This window comes from Eurosta solidaginis, chromosome 3 (assembly GCF_040869045.1).
Source record: "Eurosta solidaginis isolate ZX-2024a chromosome 3, ASM4086904v1, whole genome shotgun sequence".
In the NCBI taxonomy this organism is placed as follows: Eukaryota; Metazoa; Arthropoda; class Insecta; order Diptera; family Tephritidae; genus Eurosta; species Eurosta solidaginis.
The window spans coordinates 288,457,520-288,469,709 of NC_090321.1; the positions used below are offsets into that span (position 1 = coordinate 288,457,520).

General features: G+C 45.7%; 1 protein-coding gene across 2 annotated transcripts in view; it reads left to right on the top strand.

Annotated features, from left to right (window-relative positions):
- Positions 1-12,190, top strand: part of SP2353 (EGF like, fibronectin type III and laminin G domains protein pikachurin) — a 165,603-nt gene that overhangs the window by 123,233 nt on the left and 30,180 nt on the right. For both annotated transcript variants that reach the window (XM_067777026.1, XM_067777027.1), the window contains exons 5-7: positions 2,021-2,819; positions 2,884-2,993; positions 3,090-3,172. In XM_067777026.1, coding sequence (XP_067633127.1) covers positions 2,021-2,819; positions 2,884-2,993; positions 3,090-3,172 — 992 coding nt within the window. The remainder of the gene's footprint in view (positions 1-2,020; positions 2,820-2,883; positions 2,994-3,089; positions 3,173-12,190) is intronic.

Here is a 12,190-nt window from a genome sequence, read left to right on the forward strand (position 1 = left end):
ATCTTACCAGTTTTATTTGGAGCATTTTTTTCTGACGGAATACGTTGACTTGTGGTGGTAAACCATTGGCGAGCACATGGCGAGCTTGATGGAAACCTTCAAAGGCCAGGCACGAGCGCGCTGAGCGTGGTGTTGTTAGAGGCGAAGTGTGAATATGAGGATACGCTGCGCTCTTCAGTGTCAGAGCCCGAATATACCGATGCCAATCAGATTGGTCGAGATTAATGGAAGGCGAGACTTGCACATGATCGACCAAGCAGGAAAGGCGTGGGCTGCAGTCATGTGCAGGTGTTACGACTTAGGCTTACAAAGTCACTCTCTTCACATAAAGACGGGTCTGTAGGATTATTATGGGTATTTTCTTTGGATACTGCCTTCTGGCGTTACCTGCTTTTAAATTTGGCCTTGTCAGATGTATGAAGTGGGGGCTGCAAAAGGAACGAACGCCAAGCTAAAACTCCAAACCTTAGAAGTGATACAGCTATTAGATCTCGAAGCAGCAAGTAGGATAGGCCCTAGAAAGCTTATGGTATTAACCAAAAGGCGTTAGGTTATAACATAGGTTCGGGGTTTGGATAGGGTTTTTAGTTTGGTCGTGGGTTGAACATCTGGTAACAATATGGGCTCATTCACTCTATGTGAGTTAAGACCGGTCAGTCCACCTAACCTGACCCGAAACAAAGCAAAGCAAAGGTTTTTATAATATACATATTTCATTTTGGAAAGTATTTTTGTTGTCTGCTAAAAAATAACAAAATTTAATTCGACATATAAAAAATCCTTGAAATGACACTCGTAGGTAAATTATTGATTAGCTTTTATGAGATATTAGTTAGCTATTTAAAACTGCTTATATTTTGTAAATTTTCGCGGTATTAAACACAAATTCATTTGGCTATTGAATTTTAAGTTATTATTTAAGATTGCAAAGATAGGATGATCTGTAACAAAAAAAACTAGGTTTATATTTTTTTCTCTGTATATTTTGGGAGATGAATTATAGTTTTGTGAAGTGATAGTCGTCCAAATGTTATATACTTGGATATATTTTTGCATGAACTTTTCTTTAACACATCACAGAACGAGAAATGCCCCAGATTATTCATGAATGATTATGAAATGTCGTTATTTCATAACACTGTCCGTCAAAACTCAGTTTGGTTGCATACACGAGCGGTAGCCTGAAAGGAGAGCTAAGTCCGGAGCGATCATATATGTCTTTGTTTCTCTACATCAAGTCATTAACTCAATTAAAATGCAATTGAAGATTTATTAAATGTTTCCCAAATACTCGAATTACAAACTTGTCTATTATGTTGCTTTATTGAATGTTTATTTGCAATGTATAGTGGAAATTTTTAGAAACAAGGGTTTTGCCTTTGGTTTTTAACATACTTATTTCTTTCTGATGTTCTTTAAAATATTTTCCAAATTAAACTTTCTCATATGGAAGGAAATGCGACTAAGAAGTTATTTTGTACTGGGTCAATCTTCAATTAGACAGAATAACTTCACAGTAGAAAAATTTAATTTTAATTTTTAATGATAGGTTGCCGAATTTTTTAAAATAATTATAAGGTCGCTACTTCAAAAACTTTAAAATACACTGGCCTATATTTCGTTCTTTTGTTTCCTTATTAGTAATAAATTCCACAACGAACTTTGATGGACATTCTAAATCTGACGAAGATGTACTTTACCAAAAAGGTGCTTCGTTTAGCGCTAAATTGGCCAATTTTTAGAAACAAGGGGTTTGTCTTTGGTTTTTAATATACCTATTTCTTTCTGATGTTCTTTAAAACATTTTCCAAATTAAACTTTCTCATATGGAAGAAAATGCGACTAAGAAGTTATTTTGTACTGAATCAATCTTCAATTAGACAGAATAGCTTCACAGTAGAAAGTTTTAATTTTAATTTTTAATAATAGGTTGCCGAATTTTTTAAAATAATTATTAGGTCGCTACTTCAAAAACTTTAAAATACACTGGCCTATATTTCGTTCTTTTGTTTCCTTATAGTAATAAATTCCACAACGATCTTTGATGGACATTCTAAATCTGACGAAGATGTACTTTACCAAAAAGGTGCTTCGTTTAGCGCTAAATTGGCCAATGGTAGTGATCATGATAATCAATTGTTACTCAGCTATTCCCCGTTATCGTCAATGGTCGGTGGAGAACATATTACGTCAGTCTCATCCTCAATATCAGCGGCATCGTCTTCAGTGGAGGATGTTGATGGAGAGGAAGGCAACAACTTTTTTGAAGACGATGGAAAGCGCAACGAAGAACAAACAAAAGTCAATTCAAACGATTATTACATATCATCTGAAGATGTTTATTTCACAAATGGCGATGATCAAAAGTTAACTAATACTAACCAAAATGTACCTGAGTTAAAAGATATCGACATATACCAAACAACGGTATTAGGTGCCATCGCGCATAATCAGATTGTAGAAACTGCCACAACTGATAGCCCTTATGTGGCGTCATTAAACAAAAAATCCATACGAATTAATTTAAAATCACAATCAATACCTAATTTATTAAAAAGTAGCACTAATGGAAATTCCGCCAAGCCAGCATTTAAAAATACCCAAAATATATCGACAACCTTACAAAATAAAATGGCAAACAATCATCTGATTGGCGGATATCTGTCTTCAGGTCAAAATACATATCAGGATCAGTCCGCGGTACAAGCTGAAGATCCTTCAAATTCAAAGTCAATAACGAACAAAAATATTCAAATTATATATAATACAATAACGGATAAATTAAACTTATCAAGAGGTGGAAGAACTATAGTTAAAAAGTAAGTTTTATAGTAAATATCTTATCCAAGATATTGATAAATTGTATGCTTTATTATTTTCCAGTACACATCTTTGTGACCTAGATTGTGGAGCGGAAGGGAAGTGTGAACGTATTGCTAATACTAATAGATGTGTATGCCCCTTCGGCAAGAATGGTAAAAGCTGCTCAGAAGGTGGGTATAAAATTATATATGTATATATTTATATACGTATATGCATATATACATATGTATGTTATGTGTTAATCGAGATACTATTTTAATTTTCAGATATTAAAATTCGAACACCAAAATTTTCGAAGCATTCCTGGTTGGCATTCTCAGCACTCAGAGGCGCATATAAGCATGTACAGGTAACAAAGGTACCACAGTTGTGGTAGATCTACCAAAATTTTTCTATCACGTCAATATCCATATATATAAAAAGAAGTGTACATTTTAATTGTCACTCCATAACTCGAGAACCGATAGAAAGATTGCCATGAAATTTTTAGGAAAGATACAGGAAGGAGAGATGATGGTTAGTTGATTTTGAAATCCCAAATCGGTTTAGCCATTCTTGAGTTATGATTTTTTTTTAGAAAAATACTATATAAACGAAAGTCGTGTTAGTTGCAGTACGCATAACTCAAGAACGGATGAACCAATTTGGCTGAAAATTGGTGGAGAGGTAGCTTATAACCAGGGAACGGACATACGATACTTTTTATCCCGTTCTGGCTAAGGTCTTGAGATCAAAACGTGGCCTGGGTAATACTGGGAGGTGTTTGTACAATATGGGTATCAAATGGAATCTGTTTATGAGTACTTTGATACTGAGTATTTTTCGTACCCCTGGGTGACTCGGGTCTCGAGATGTAGGCCAAAACGTGGACCCGGGCACCCCTAGAATGTGTATATACAATATGGATATCAAATGAAAGCTGTTGCTGAGTGCTTTACTACAGGGTAGTTTTCATACCTATTGGTGACTAGGGTCTCGAGATATAGGCCAAAACGTGGCGGGTACCCCTAGAATATGTTTATATAATATGGATATCAAATGAAAGCTGTTGATGAGTGGTTTAGCACAGTGTAGTTTTCATACCTATTGGTGACTAGGGTCTCGAGATATAGGCCAAAACTTGGACCCGGGCACCCCTAAAATGTGTTTATACAAAATGGATATCAAATGAAAGCTGTTGATGAGTGCTTTAGTACAGAGTAATTTTCATATCCCTGGGTGACTAGGGTCTCGAGATAAAGGCCAAAATTTGGATCAGGGTAATACTAGGATGTGTTTTTACATTATGGGTATCAAATTGAAGCTGTTGATGTGTGCTTTAGTGCAGAGTAATTTTTATATCGCTGTGTGACTAGGGTCTCGAGATATAGGCCAAAACGTGAACCCGGATACCCCTAGAAGGTGTGTGTAATATGGATAGCAAATGAAAGCTGTTGATGTGTGCTTTAGTACAGAGTAAATTTTATATCGCTGAGTGACAAGGGTCTTGAGATATAGGCCAAAACGTCGACCCGGATACCTGTACAATGTGTGTGTATTATGGATATCAAATGAAAGCTATTGCTGAGAGCTTTAACGTTATTTCCATTGCAATATTCGATTTAGTAGCATCAATCTGGCAAAACTGATAAATAAAAAGCCGAAGCCCAAATAAAGATATGAATTAATAATACCATACATACCTATATATGTACCTATGTACGTCCTATTCGATTTGCCTGAAATTTGGTGTATTAATTTGTCTGTATTAGTATTTACGATCCTTTTTTCCGGGAACTAGACCAGAGACGGACTGGGACTGGGATTAGGCCACCCTCTGGGACTGGCAATAAGAGATGAAGGAGAATGAGAAAAACTTGAGAGAAGAGAAAAGAGGGTAGGAGAAGGAGACTGAGAAAGAGATAGAGTGAGACGAAATAGAGATAGATGAATCGAAAAAGACAGAGGGAGGAGTGAATAAAAGATTAATAAAAATATAAGAGGGGGAGGCAGAGTTAGACGGAAAGAGCTTATTAAGATTGTAACGAAGCTTTTTCGAGCCCCGTTGCTTCTTTGATATTTGCTGGGGTATACTCGCCGTGCTCAGGGTTCGTTTACAATAAATTTGTATTAAAGGGGCACTTTGCAAATCGATTTAATATAAAAAAAACTTCACTCTCTTTATTGGTTCTAAATTCTATAATCTAAAATAAAATGTGTTTGTATACTTCATTTTGAATTTCACTTGGATTATCTTGCGGTATCCTTGATTGCAGTGGCGGGCCTTAGCGGTCCGGCCGTATTCCGTTAGCTGGGTGCCGTTAGTATGTGGCGTCGGTGAATTGACGCAACTTATGTCGGCGTCTCTCTCTGCTGCGGTGCTCTGTCGCGCCTTACGTCGGCGTCTACTTGTATTGCCGAGGCGATGCTCTGTCGCCGTGTTCCGTTAGACGGATCCCGTTAGTATGTGGCGGCGGTGCCTTGACGCGCCTTACGTCGGCGTTTACTTGTATTACTCTGCTGCGCCTTGCGTCGGCGTCTATTTGTATTGCTGGTTGCTGGGCGATTCTCTGCCACGCCTTGCGTCGGCGTCTACTCGTATTTGCTGGGCGATACTCTGTCACGCCTTGCGTCGGCGTCTACTCGTATTTGCTGGGCGATACTCTGTCGCGCCTTACGTCGGCGTTTACTTATATTGCTGAGCTGCGCCTTGCGTCGGTTTACGTGCGTTGCCGCTCAGTTGCGGCCTCTGCCGGCGTACTTCTACTGACGGAGGTGAGCGGGTGTCACCTGTCGCGGTTGCGCGTTACTGTGGCGGGGCCTTTGGTCTCTGGGGGTGATGCGTAGAGAAGATCAACCGCAATCACCATTCCACGACTCGCTCCTATGATGTGGATTCCTATTGCATAGAGAAGATCAACTGCAATAGGGATATACTTCGCTAGTAGCTCTGGTCACGACCACAGCTCCGTGCTGACTGACTGCTTTGCTGCTGTGTCGCTCCTTTTATGGCTGTTGTGTTTGGTGTTGCTAGCTCAAATGTTGCGACCGCTCGTTGTGTTGCTGAGACTGGTTGGTTGATCGTGTGGCCACTTGTTGTGTTAATGTCGTGTCAAATATGTTGTGGGGTCGTTTTGTGTGGGCCAAATTAATGAGGATTTATTTGGTCCTCACACTCCCCCCCCCCCACTTCAGAAATTTAGCCCTCGGTGCCCAGTATTCGTATGCGGGCCCTGCCTTTTACCACCGTGACGGTGTATTCCCGTGTGCGAAATTTTACGCGGGAGCGTCCTTTGCCTTCGGCGATGCGTCGGAAAATGTCTCGCACGCTTTCTGAAATTTTCGGGAATCGGTTTAGCGTTGGTCCATCCGCGTCGTGGACCTCGATTATCACCTCTTGGTGGCCTGCTGTTGTTTGTTGTGGCTCTGTTTCGGCGTCTGGTGCTACCGGTTCAGTGTTGTCTTCCGGGATTGGTTGTTTGACTGTGTAAGGATTGTATGTGGTGGTTATGGTTTGCGTAGTCTTCGTGGACTCTCGACCATCCCGTAGAAATCGGTTCAACATTTCCGTGCGCTTCTGGCTCGCCATTTCCTAGGTGAACGGCTATCTGCACAGTCCGGGTACTCCTTCTCCGCTCCCTGTGTATCGCAATACCCTCTCCATGTTCTCGGCTACGTATACGCCACAGTCGTTGTTGTTGCATTGTTGAGGGACCTCGACTACTAGCTCCTGGGCCTTAAACCCGTCATACCCGTACCGCTGTACATACTCCCACCGAAGGAAATCCACCCAAGCCTGTGTTGCGTGCGGAACTTTGGCCCTGTGCATCGAGTCCGCTATCCATACGTACCGCTCCTGCCAGCATTCCGTGTCAGTGATGTGGTGTGTGACTGCTGCGTTCGCCAGGCCGAGTAGGTACCACTGTTTGGCTACGTTGTGGGGCGCAAGGATCTCTTGCCAAACAGGTCGACGTTCCGGACCCAGCGGTGTATGCGTCGGTAATTTTCCTCCGTATTCCTCTTCTGGGTCAGCTGCCAGATCACGAAAGGGCTGAGAGTCGTATTGTGTTGTCCGTGTTGCCCTTCCAGTCCCTTTGCCCAAGCGTCAATGACGGTATCGGTTAGCCATCTAGATCCCTTGAGGGCATTGAGGTCAGTCGCGTAGAGTGTTATGCCGCCTGGTCCTGCCGGGAATATTGTTTTCGTCGCTTCCCTCTCTGGTGGGGCTGTGTCCTCATTCGAGGAGAGCTCAATGATCGCTTGCTGTTGTTGTTCCGGTGGGCCCGTGTCCTTGCCAGAGGAGAGCTCGATGGCTGCCGGCAACTGCCCTGCCTCCACGTCTATCCTACCCAGTGTGGTTGTTAGTGGTGATGTGCTGGTCTTGTTGTGGGCCTTGGCCGCGACTTCCTCCCATTTAGATATGCGCGTGGTGCGTATCACGAGTTCCGTTGCCCGTCTGGCTGCTTCCGCCGCGCGTCTGATGTTGGTGCTGGCATAAGCTGCGGCTGCGGCTGACTCGGTGTTCGTGGTGTTGGTGTAGGTGTCTGCAGTGTTTGGTGATGTAATGGTGCGTGCGACGTCAGCGTACATGTTTGCGTGTGTAGTTGCACGCATGTTGTTGACGTCGCCGCCTGTGGTGTTCGGTGGTGTGATGATACGTGCGACGTCAGCGTAATGCTGGCGCATACGCTTGACGCTGTTCTTTAGTTTGGGGTTATGGCTCTCCATCTTAGGTTGTTGGTTTTTTTTTTTTATTTTTTGGAAAAGAAATTCGTAGCAAAAGAAAGTGTTGTCGCCTCGGTGGTTTGCGATAGAATGACCGGTGCTTGCTTATCCTCCCATCCTTGATATTGATTAGATTATTTTCCCTGAATTTATTTTAATTTCCCGCGATGGTCTCTGCTGCATGATATGGCTTTAGCTCCCCAATATTGACCGTTTACTCCTTCCCGCCGTTGGTTTTTCGTACTTTGAGTATCACTGGTGATACATATCCTAGGATCTGGTAGGGTCCGTCATATTTGGGGGCCAACTTTGTCGCGAAATTTTCGCCGGCCTTGGAGAGATGGTGTTCCTTTGCGAGCACTAGTTCGCCGACTACGGGGGTCCATTTTCACCGCCGTAAATTGTAGTGCCGTGCTTGATCTGCCGCCGCTCGTTACATGTTCTGCCTCACTATTCTGAATGCCTCTTGCATTCTGTCAGATTTCTCTTCTGCCGTTGTGGTAGCTGTGCCCGTCCCCAGGTTGACCTCGTCAAACAATGCCCCTGGTAGTCGCGGTTCCCGTCCTTGTACGAGGAAGGCTTGACTGTATCCTGTGGACGCGGTCACACTGGTGTTGATGGCCAGCTCGGTTTCTGGGAGACGGTCGTCCCATCTGTTGTGCTGTGATCTGATGAGTTGTGCTATGATTCTCTTGATTGTCCTGTTCGCCCGTTCCGTCGGGTTTTCTTGCGGGGTGTACGGCGCCGTGAATTGTTGTCGTATCCCCATTTCCCTGAGGTAACGCTGCCACATTGTGCTGGTGAACTGGACGCCGTTGTCCGATATCAGTATCTTTGGAGCACCAAATCTTGCGAGGATGCGTTTTCTGAACGCACGGCGTAGGCCTTCTGCTGTCGCACGCCTCATGGGGACCAGTTCCACCCATTTGCTGAAGCGGTCGAAAAATACTAGTAGCATCGTGTTCCCGTGTGTGGATCGTGGGAGTGGTCCAACGAAATCGACGCATACCGTGGCGAATGGTTCTTGGGCCACTTGTGTGAGCATCTTTCCGGCCGGCTTTTGCTGTGTTTCCTTGTACTTCTGGCAAGACTCGCACTGTCGTACGTATCGACTGATGTCCCGAAGCATGCCGGGCCAGTAGTACCGGTTGGCAATCCGCGCTACTGTCCGGCGGATGCCCATGTGTCCAGCGCTTGGTATATTGTGATTTTCTTCTAATACTCGTTGTCGCAGTGGTGTGGGTACACAAAGTTTCCAAGGTACCGCTTCCTCATCGTGCGACCGGCAGGGAATATGGCGGTATAGTTGTCCATCTTGTATCATGTAAAAAAAAAAATATAAGGCGCGATAACCTCCGAAGAGATCTAAGGCCGAGCTTCTCTTCCAATTTGCGTCGTGCTCCTCTTGATTTTTCCCTACAAATTGGCCGGACGGAACCTACATGTTTTATGCCGACTCCGAACGGCATCTGCAAGGCAGATGAGTTTTCACTGAGAGCTTTTCATGGCAGAAATACAATCGGAGCGCTTGCCAGACACTGCCGAGGGGCGACCCCGCTTAGAAAAATTGTCTTCTAATTGAAAAATCTTATTTCTAAAATTTTGATGTTGCTTTGCCCGGGAGTTGAACCCAGGGCATACGGTGTGATAGGCGGAGCACGCTACCATCACACCACGGTGGCCGCCGTAGTCAAAATATTTCTCGGGGTTAGTGCGCACTTCATTCACGCGCTTGTGCCACCACTTGCATGGTCGCTCTGTTGTCGTTGCCAGTCGTAGGGTCTCCAGTGGCTGTCGTGATAGTGCATCCGCTACCAGGTCCAGCTTTCCTTTCCTATACTCTATGTCGAAGGTGTGCTGCTGAAGTTCCAAGGCCCATCGTGCTATACGGCCGGAGGGGCTTTCGATGGAGTTTAGCCACTTTAGAGACATATGGTCCGTGATTACCCTGAATCGGTACCCTTCCAAGTATGGCCTCATCTTGCGTATTCCCCAGACGATCGCGAGGCATTCCTTCTCGGTAGGCGAGTAGTTGGTTTCCGCCTTGTTGAGTTTCCTGCTGGCGTAGGCGATCACGCGTTCCCCGCCTTCCAAATTCTGTGTCAACACGGCACCTAGCCCGAAATTGCTTGCGTCCGTTTGCAAGGCGAAGGTCTTGGTGAAGTCCGGACAGGCAAGTATCGGTGCTTCCATTAGTTTTTGCTTTAAGACCTCGAAGGCTTCCTGTTGTTCGGCTCCCCACTTCCAGTGTTTGCCCTTTTTCAGCAAGGTTGTGAGTGGCTGGCTGATCATCGCGAAGTCGGGCACGAATCGTCGGTACCAAGATGCTATACCGAGATATTGACGCACCTCTTTCGCGTTCGTTGGTGGTTTCAGGTCTTTGATGGCTGCAACTTTCTCGGGGTCGGTGTGAATTCCCCTGTCGCTTACTACGTGTCCTAGGTATCGAATTTCTTTCTTGAAAAACTCGCATTTCTCCGGATTTATTCTGAGGTTGGCGCGCTGTAGTCGTAGCATCACTTCTTTCAGGTTGCGAATGTGCTCCTCCAAGGTGGATCCTATGATGATTATGTCATCGAGGTAAGCGAAAGCGTAGGGTTCCATCTCCGGTCCAATAACCTGATCTAGTGCTCTTTGAAACATTGCAGGTGCGGATTGTAGGCCGAACGGCATAACGCGCCACTGGAATAACCCGCGTCCCGGTACCGTGAAAGCTGTGTAGGGACGGCTCTGGGGCTCCAGTGGTATTTGCCAGTAGCCATTTTTCAAATCCAAACTGCTGATATACTTCGCCCGTCATAGCTTGTCCAATATATGTTGTATTCTGGGTAAGGGGTACGCGTCGGGTACGGATCGGGCGTTAAGCTGCCGATAGTCCACGCATAACCTCCACTTCCCGTTTTTCTTCTTAGCTAGTACGATTGGTGCGCTGTGAGGGCTACAGGATGGCTCGATGCATCCTTTCTGAAGTAATTCGTCAATTTCGTTGTTGATGATGGTCTGCATAGCTGGGTTGCGTGGGAAGTAACGTTGCTTGATAGGGCGGTCTTCCGTCAGGATAATCCTGTGCTCGGCTATTGTCGTCACTCCACTCATGCTCTCGAATTTTCGGAGTTCCTTTGCTAGAAAACCGCGCACTCGTTCCGCTTCTTCTTGTATGCCGTCGTCGTTGTTTTGCATAATGCCGTCGTGCTTGAAGTTACTGCTGCTCGGTGCTGTTATACTCTGAATGGTTCCAGATGAGGCTCCAGGGGTGTCGTACCCGGCGTTACCCTTTCTCGCTCGTGTTATACTCTGATTAGTCCCCGGGGTGTCGTACCTGGCGATATCCGTCCTTGATGATGTTGAATTTTGAATAGTCCCAGGGCTGTCGTACCTGGCGATATCCGTTCTGGCTGATGGTGTACTTTGAATAGTCCCAGGGCTGTCGTACCTGGCGATATCCGTTCTTGATGATGTTGAATTGTGAATAGTCCCAGGGCTGTCGTACCTGGCGATATCCTTTCTTGATGATATTGAACTTGGAATAGTCCCAGGGCTGTCGTACCTGGCGATATTCGTTCTTGCTGGTGTTGTTCTCTGAATAGTTTCTGGCGCGGCTCCAGGATTCGGTGTGTGCTGGGCAAGGGGTCTGGTTAGCACGAGGTGGCCTTCTCTACATGATATGGTGGCTCCCATGCTTCCTAGCGTATCTAGGCCCAGTATGATGTCGTCGATCGCTCCGGGCATGACGTGTAAAACTGTGTGGAGTGACGCTTCTCCGAGGCGTACCTCAGTCCTTATGGCGTCGAAGATGGTAGTGCTAGTCCCGTTTGCCATCGTTATTTTGATGGCCACTCTCACCATTTCTCCGCTTCCCGAGTTCACCACACGTTCTGCTAAGCTGCTCGAGACGAAACTTCTTGATGCCCCTGTGTCGATGACCGCCTCGGCTGATTCCGCGCCGAGCTTGGCTACGGCGTAGAGGCGACCATGCTCTTGGTACATTGTTACTGCCGTTTCAGCGCTAGGTCCCTCGGGCTCACGGCGCCTTCTTCTTCGTGGAGCCCTCTGTCGTTTCCCTGACGTCGGCGGCAGCATTCGATGGTTCGTATGTCGTTGCGGCCACATTCCCAGCAGAAATTTTTCTGTGGGTTTCGGCACCTATTGGTGTCATGTCCTCGTTCGCCGCATCTCCTGCATACGCCGTTGGGGTCGTATCTCTGATTGCTTGGAGGCGTGCGGTTCGTTAGGTTCGATGGTGGTGGTGGTTGTGTTTCAGGTTTTGATGGTGACACGCGAGTTGTGTCACTGGCGATGTGTCGCGTAACTTCGCGGTGATGTCCGCCTGATGATCTTCGATAGTCCTCGCGTATGTTCTCGTATTCTTCGGCGAGTGTCAGGAGCTCTGCGAGATTAGTGAAGTCCCTCCGACGGATGTAAAGTTGGTAATCGGGGTGGCTGTTACGGAAGATTCGTTCCAGCCGCTGTTCGCTGGTGTACCCTGCGTGTCTCATCAAGCTCTGTATAGCTGGCACGTAATCCTTGTACTTTTCCTTGTTATGCTGCCTTCGTTGGCGTATGCCGTCCTCGAGACGCTCGAAATACCTGACTGGCAGGAAGAAACGTAAAAAATCCTTTTTGAAGCTTGTCCACTCTCCCCAGTGCGCATTGTTATTGCGGT